Source organism: Alligator sinensis, unplaced genomic scaffold, assembly GCF_000455745.1.
Source record: "Alligator sinensis unplaced genomic scaffold, ASM45574v1 scaffold716_1, whole genome shotgun sequence".
NCBI classification, from domain to species: Eukaryota; Metazoa; Chordata; order Crocodylia; family Alligatoridae; genus Alligator; species Alligator sinensis.
The window spans coordinates 54,705-62,006 of NW_005842786.1; the positions used below are offsets into that span (position 1 = coordinate 54,705).

General features: G+C 37.2%; 1 protein-coding gene across 3 annotated transcripts in view; it reads left to right on the forward strand.

Annotated features, from left to right (window-relative positions):
- The window catches only part of LOC102369425 (disks large homolog 1-like), a 97,486-nt gene that overhangs the window by 25,825 nt on the left and 64,359 nt on the right, over positions 1-7,302 (forward strand). For all 3 annotated transcript variants that reach the window (XR_325090.3, XR_325089.3, XM_006034963.3), the window contains exon 2: positions 2,085-2,216. Coding sequence is in view for 1 of the 3 variants with exons in the window: in XM_006034963.3 (XP_006035025.1) it covers positions 2,085-2,216 (132 nt within the window). In the remaining 2 variants the exon portion in view is untranslated. The remainder of the gene's footprint in view (positions 1-2,084; positions 2,217-7,302) is intronic.

A 7,302-nucleotide genomic window follows, 5' to 3' on the forward strand; every position in this document is an offset into this window, starting at 1 on the left:
GGGAAACTCGTCCCTGCACCGGGGTTTTCCTCTGCAACAGGAAACTCTCCCGTGCAATGAAGCTGCAACTTGTCGGGGATAATTCTGGTGCCGAAGCACACACAAAATCATGCCTTTGGGTCATGACATAGACATCCATAGGAACTACTTCACAGTTAGGGCGGCTAGGATCTGGAACCAGCTTCCAAGGGAAGTGGTGCTGGCTCCTACCCTGGGGGTCTTTAAGAAGCGGCTTGATGCCAACCTGGCTGGGGTCATTTGAGCCCAGTTTGCCTCCTGCCCAGGCAGGGGGTCGTACTTGAAGATCTACAAGGTCCCTTCCGACCCTACTTCTATGATTCTATGAACAGGAGTGTCACATACAAATAAGCAGTCATCCTTCTGCTTCAGTATGGGCAGATTAGAAAGAATCCAGCAGTGACAAAAATTATTAGAGGCCTGGGAAACAATTTACGAGGAAAGGCTGAAAGAACTAGGATTATTTAGTCTGGAGAAGAGAAGACTAAGGGGGAAGGTAGTGTAGGCAACAGGACTAGGAGCAGTGGTCTCAACTTGCAGCAGGGAAAATTTAGGTTAGATATTAGGACTAACTTTCTCCGTAGCGGGGCTGGTTAAACACTGGGACAGGCAACCCAGAGAGATCTTCATCTTTGGAAATTTTCAAGAGCAGGTTAGGCAGACACTTGAATGGTTTAGTCAGGGATGATCTGGCTCTGAGTGGGATGTAGCCTCCTGAGGTTCCTTCTAGTCCTCCTTTTATATGATTCCATAAGGGCTGAAAGTTGCTGTTTGGGTTACAGCTTTGCCTGCCAACATCATTAAAAATGTTAGCAGTCACTATCACTGGATCTGTCCCAGCACCAGTCTAGTCAGATGCTACACTTTGTGTATATTCTTTGGATTAACCAAAAGGACTTTTTTTATTTTTTTGCACCTCTTATATTTGAAAATAAATGTTACTCTGAGAGAACAGATGAAAGAATGTGGTAATAACCATCTATGCTCCCTTCTCAAGCATCTCCAGTACTGTTTCATTGGCCCTAGTCCATCTAGACATTGTGAACGTCTGCTACAATAGCTCGTATGTTGAATTTGACTGTAGGACATCTCTGCTTAGGTATTTATTTGAATATAAGTATTGCTTTTATAACTTCTTTACTTTTCCACTCCAGATAAACCATACTGCAAACATCTGGGGTAGTATCATTTTACAAGTGTGAGCAAACTTCTTAGGAATAGATGTGAGGTATGATCCAAATATTCAGGGACACTAGACACTTGCTAATTCTCAATTGCCCGACATCCTGTACAGCCAGTTACAGCTGTGCAGAGAGATTGTGGAACACTGTCATCTTGAAACAGTTTATAACTGCTCTGCGCTATTTATGTAAATAAGTCCCTGGAGCTAAGTAATAGAGTCAGACTGTGCCTATAGTAAGACTTGATTCCTGTTCTTGAGGAAACATGTGAAATGCACTCTCCTATAAAACACACTTTTTTTGCTGAAAAAGTAGGTGGCAGTCTAGTACAAAGAGGGAATTTAATGACAAATTCTTGGAGTCCTGTGTTCTTTCACCTCCAAATTTGCTTCTCAGAAGAGAGGGAATGGAAGCCAGTGTTTCAACAACAAATAAAATATCAAGCAAACTTTCAGTTCGTCTCCAAATGTGCCAGACCAATTTTTTTCATAGCTGGTAGTAATTATTATTATAATTTTGTATCTTTCATGGAAGGTCTGATCATAATTCTAAACACACAGTTTTCAGCTATTTCTACAATTAAACTGTATTTTGTAGTTGGATAGTACATGTGCAATAATGGCTCATGGCCTTGCTGTAATATTTATCAATTCTGTCTCTTTTAGTATAAAATTACTTAACACTCTGCATTGTCTAAAATGGAACCTAACAGCATGTGTTATAAAAGCTAATTTCATATGTGATTAGATAGCTGATGGAAACATGGGATAAATGTCTGAATTAGTATGTGTGAGTTTTTGTATGTTTCCTAATTAATTAAAATAGATTATTTAAATGTTGTTTTTATTTTGTTTTGTTTTGTTGTGTTGTTTTGTTTTTTTTAAGATACCGACCGAGCTTTACAGCTGCTGGAAGAATATTGTAAAAAGCTAAAGAAACCAGAAGAGCAACAACTGAAAAAAGCCATTAAAAAGGTGATGGGCATCTTTAAGAGCAGCTTATTTCAGGCATTACTCGGTAGGTACCTGTGTACAATGCTTTATTTTCTTCTCTTATTCAAAGAGATAAATTGGAATTATTTTGGAGGGGAAAAATATTTGCAAATATTTTAAACAAATACTCAAGTTTGGGAAGGAAATATAGCTAAAAATTCTTGAAATGTAGAGCTATACATTTATCATTCCTAAGTGAATATATCTTCTTTTCATAATATGAGTCAGGATTGTTGCATCTGAATAGAACACATTATAATTTTCCATGCCAATGTAAAGGGTAAAATGCTGGACTCACTGAAGCAGGCAGTAAAACTCTTGTTGACTTTTTTAAGACCAGAATTCCACCCAAAATTTTTGTGTGGCTTTTGCATTAATGCAATGTGATACTTTTTTTGCAAAAGAGGTAGCCAAAGGAAAAAAAAATCAAGAAAATAGAGAGGAATGTACATTTGTTAGAATGGTTCTCTTTAACAACATCTTTTCTGTTAGCATATTTCATGTAAGTCTTATATTAAAAAGTTTTAATAGACTAGAGAAAACAATAATATTTTCTTGTCCATTTTATTTGCATCTGTTTACGTGCTCCTTGCAAGTAAAAATAGTTGACTTGAGTACCTGGTATAGTGGTTTTATTATGACATGACTAAAAACTGAAGTACGAGCCAGGACACTTCATTCCGAAGGAATTGCTGCTTGCAGCAGTCCCATAAAGCAAACATGCCAAATGGATGGATGTAGATTTCCCCGGAACTTGGGGATATTGGATCCAGTGTCAGTTTGGCCCACTATTTTTCAATAGATTGATTCATGCCCTCTAAGCCAGTGGTGCTCAACCTTCAGCTTGTAGGCCAGACTCTACCTGTGGGCCTGTGTCATCTGGTCCCCCCATGGGTCTGGAAATTTGGCAGTGGGATAGTGATGACAGGATCCTACCTACAGCGGTAGTGGAATGGTTCCAGCATTGATTGCTGCAGCTCTTAAATTTCTGGACACATGGGGAGCCTTGTGGCCTAAGTGACATGGCCCTGCCATGTGAGATTTGTGCTGGCATGTGAGTCTGCTTTCTAGACATGCAGGACTTGCCTGGCACACAGGGTGCCAGATCTGGTGCATGGGGCCAGGCTGACCAAGCCCATGTACCATCTCTACACTGGATTAGGCCCTCAGAACAATGCTGTGCATGGGATCAGACCCCACGCCACTCATCCAGCCCACAGGGTCAGAAAGGTTGTGCACCACTGCACTGAGCCATAGAAAATTGTCAAGGGAGGATTTGTAATGAACCTGATAAAAGCTGAGGCACTTCATATCAGTGCTCTTCAGTTATTATAGTTGGTGAGGAGGGGTAGGCATTGTTTCAGTACTTTTTCCCCCCCTTACATTTAAGGAGAAAATGCAGTGTTCTGTTTTGTCAATCTATAAACATTTCCACAAATGGACATAATGAATGCTTATGCTGCCCTATGCATCAGCAATGTAATATCTCAGTTCCATTAGAGTGTATGCTTTCATTTTCTAACTTTCTTGTCCTTTTTAATGTATTTATTATGAAAAATATAAATGAAATAAAAAGAATATATCCCAGACATAGTAACAAATTATTCATGTTTGAACTAAAATTTTTGAAATATTTGAAAATTATAACAATATTTGGAATGTAAAATTATTATAACAATTATTTTTGAAATATTGGATATTTGAAATTATTATAACAATTTAAAATATCCACTAGTGGGTCAGTACTGTTGTTCCAGCAATTTGTAATCAAATGAAAGGAGGGATATTTCATAAGGAAAAGCTGGAGTTTTAATTTGTATGACTTCAGTTATCTTTTTCAATTCCTACAGTTCTTGTTGAAGAGCTTTTGGAATGGCAGACCATGTTCACAGTCTATTATTATGGAATTTGCTCTTTAGATGGCCTAGATTCTTGATACAAAAATGACCTCTCATCAGTGGTGCCTAAGTGTGAGATGATGCTATTATATAATCAATAATGAGGATATTACATAACCGGTATTTTTAACTAAAATTACTTCTAGACATCTGTTTTAGCCTCTTTAGTTTTGTGTCTCATTTATCCATGCGTTAGATTACATTCAAATAAACGTTTAATGTGATGCTTACTTTTTCTACAGCAGAAAATCATGTCCGCTATCTTAACATTTCAAAAGTTACTAGTGATTTTGAAAGCTCCAGTTTTGAGACATCTTACAGGGCTTCTTGTTTAGAGAGTGAGTAATTAAATGTGTCCCAAACTCCCCAAAACTCAAGGAACCCAAATGGACCGGTCGCTTTTGAAATTATAGTAAGTAATAGGATTAGTTTCTTGTATGCCTCTTATTCTGATTACCTTCCAAAATGTCTTTAAAACTCATGGATCTTCCCTTGATTAAGCTAATCAGCTAAAAGGACACCTACTTAGAGCCATACTTGGGCACCAAGTTTAGGGTATCCAGTTTCATTATGGAGTGCTTCAGAGTTCCTATATTTTTAATGTGCAGTGTGTTTTATAGACATAAGCTAATGAATCACAAATTGGAAAGAGCATGAAGAAAACTAGGTCATTTTGGAAAGCATATTGCAGGCTTCTTTTTTCATGAAGACTTGTAAATGAATTGAGACTTGTAATATGGAATCTAAAGATTTTAGTGTGTTTGTTTAAAAAAAAAAAAAAGGATTATTAGTGATTGGCCTTTAAAGTTATAGTTCTGAATCAGAAACATCCCCATTCTCAGCAGGCTGCCCTTTTTGATAAACTTCTTATTGGAGTTATTATGTTAAGTTAGCAGTTGCTAAGGGACATCTTTTCAGAAAGATACGAAGTTAACATCTCAAGAGTCTTGTTAGACTCAAGTAATCCAAACAGTTCTTTGAAAACATATCCCTAATCCTCTGAGAGAGAGAGAAAAAAAAAACCCTCTTAAAGAAGAGGTTGGAGATCATGGAAAGGATGGAGAAGGACTTCTATTTAGAAGTTGTCAGTTTTTAAAATGAGCTCCACATTTTTCTCAATAAAGATTGCATTCAGTAGTTCACTTTGTTGGACTAGTAGAAGAGTTTTGGGTGTTTTTTTTTGACTGATTGGTTTGCTGGTCGGGTTTTTTGTCTTTCCTAGTCTGTTGAGGTTTTCACAGCTAGAATATCTGTAAAATATAGTGTTACTATGTAAAGGGTAGCTAACACTGGTGGCATTTCCATTTGACTGTCCCCATGACAAGGCAACATTAGAAGAGAAACTATATTGGTGGGGAAAAAAGAACAAACTATGAGATGGAAGAAGGATAAAAAATAATAATTATACAGATTACAGAAATAAAGTGACAAAGATGTAAACACAGGGAGATGGGGAAAACTGAGTATAGTCCTTTATTAGCATGCTGAATTTTTATTAATTTTTCTGTGGATGCTGAAGTCATAGGAGGCAATAACAGTTTAATAGAAGTTAGTATGTGAAGATGTTGTAAGTTTTAAACTGAGTTATTAAGATTGAGGAAAATATATAAACTCAGTCATTAGTAGGATTCTAGTATTTTTATCAAGGGATAGCCCCTCTCCTGACATTGCTCCATTGTCTTCAGGTACAAGATAACAAAAGCATAACAGTGAAGTGGTCAGTATGATGATCTAGTACACTGAGTGTGACAGTCTTCCCTTGCCATTATTCATCTTGGCCTGGCTTAATCTACAGACTCAAGTTACTTTACTTAAGTTTTAACTTTTTTTTCCAAGCCTCTAAAGTCTTAGCTATTTCATGTACCTGCTTGTACTCTTTTCAGCTGTTTCCACACCTCCCTCCCTCTGCACAAGTCCATACAGATATCAGAGGTAGGTAGGCTTTTTACCCCTTCCTCCAGCCCCTCTATTTTAGCCTCTAGGAACATTTAGACTTTTCCCTCTCTGTCCAGTATCTCTGCTCGTTGATCCCACCACTTTTCCCCCTAAAAGCAGCTTAAAGGGTATGGAAGAGTGAGCAGCATAGGAATTCCTGAGCCTGTAATGGCATGACCACTGTTGCTTCTGGGAGAATAGTGATGGCTCATGGAGACCATGTGTCCTCAAAAATTATGGCTCCTTGGGGGTTGGGAGACAGAGACATGCTTTGTTAAACTCCTTTCTTACCTGCCTTGCAGAAGGTAGACCAGGATGACACCTTAGTTACTAACTGGTTCAGAAGGGCATGAACTTTCACGGCCAACAACCTACTTGGTGAGCATTGAAACACATATTATTATAGCCTCCACCTTTAGCTGTAGTAGAGCTTCAAAGAGCTATGTATAGATTTTATCTATCTTTAGAAAGACAAAAGTTCAAAACTTTAATGTGCTTTTGCAGAAGAGGCACATATTTGATACATACTGTATCCAGATAGAGTATCTTATCTCTACCTTCTTGTCTTGATCAGCTGTGGATTTAAGTCCTTCAGTGCATAAATACTGTATCTAATCACCTGATATCAAAGAACTGTTTATGAATATTTATCTTCGGTTTTCTTTATTATATACCTTAATTAGTTTTCATGATGTCCTACATATACTTTAGTACAATTTGTTTCTAAAAACCTCTGCCATACACTTGTCTGTGCTTCATTTAATTAAGAAAAGTGCATGGTTTTACAGCTTAGAATGGAAAAGGCTGTCCTGGTCAACTAGAATAAATGAAAGAGGTTTATGAGTGTGTTTTTTGTGGATTCATCTCTCTAAAACATCATTTTGTTTTTAGCAGGATTTAAACTGCCACAAATAGCTGTAATCATCTTATGCAGTATTAGGTAAAAACTAATCTCTATAGATTTTTTCTAAAATTTGGATAAACCCAGCTTCTAGAGGATGACACATTTCCTGGGGATTTTTAAACCATGTCTTATCTTTTTGCTCATGATTGCCTTACTTTTCCTTCATTTTATATTGGAGTGTTTTGGCAATATTTTCAGCTAAAGTCAGCATGTTCTTTATTTCTATTAAATGGTTTTATACAATGAAATAGACATTATAAAACTCTCTCTCTCAAAAGCTGCTGTTGTAAGTGCTGTTCTACAGGTTATACAACTTACTGGTCACTTGTGACACTGTGCACCTATAGAAGACTTAAGATTTTATTCACTCTTTC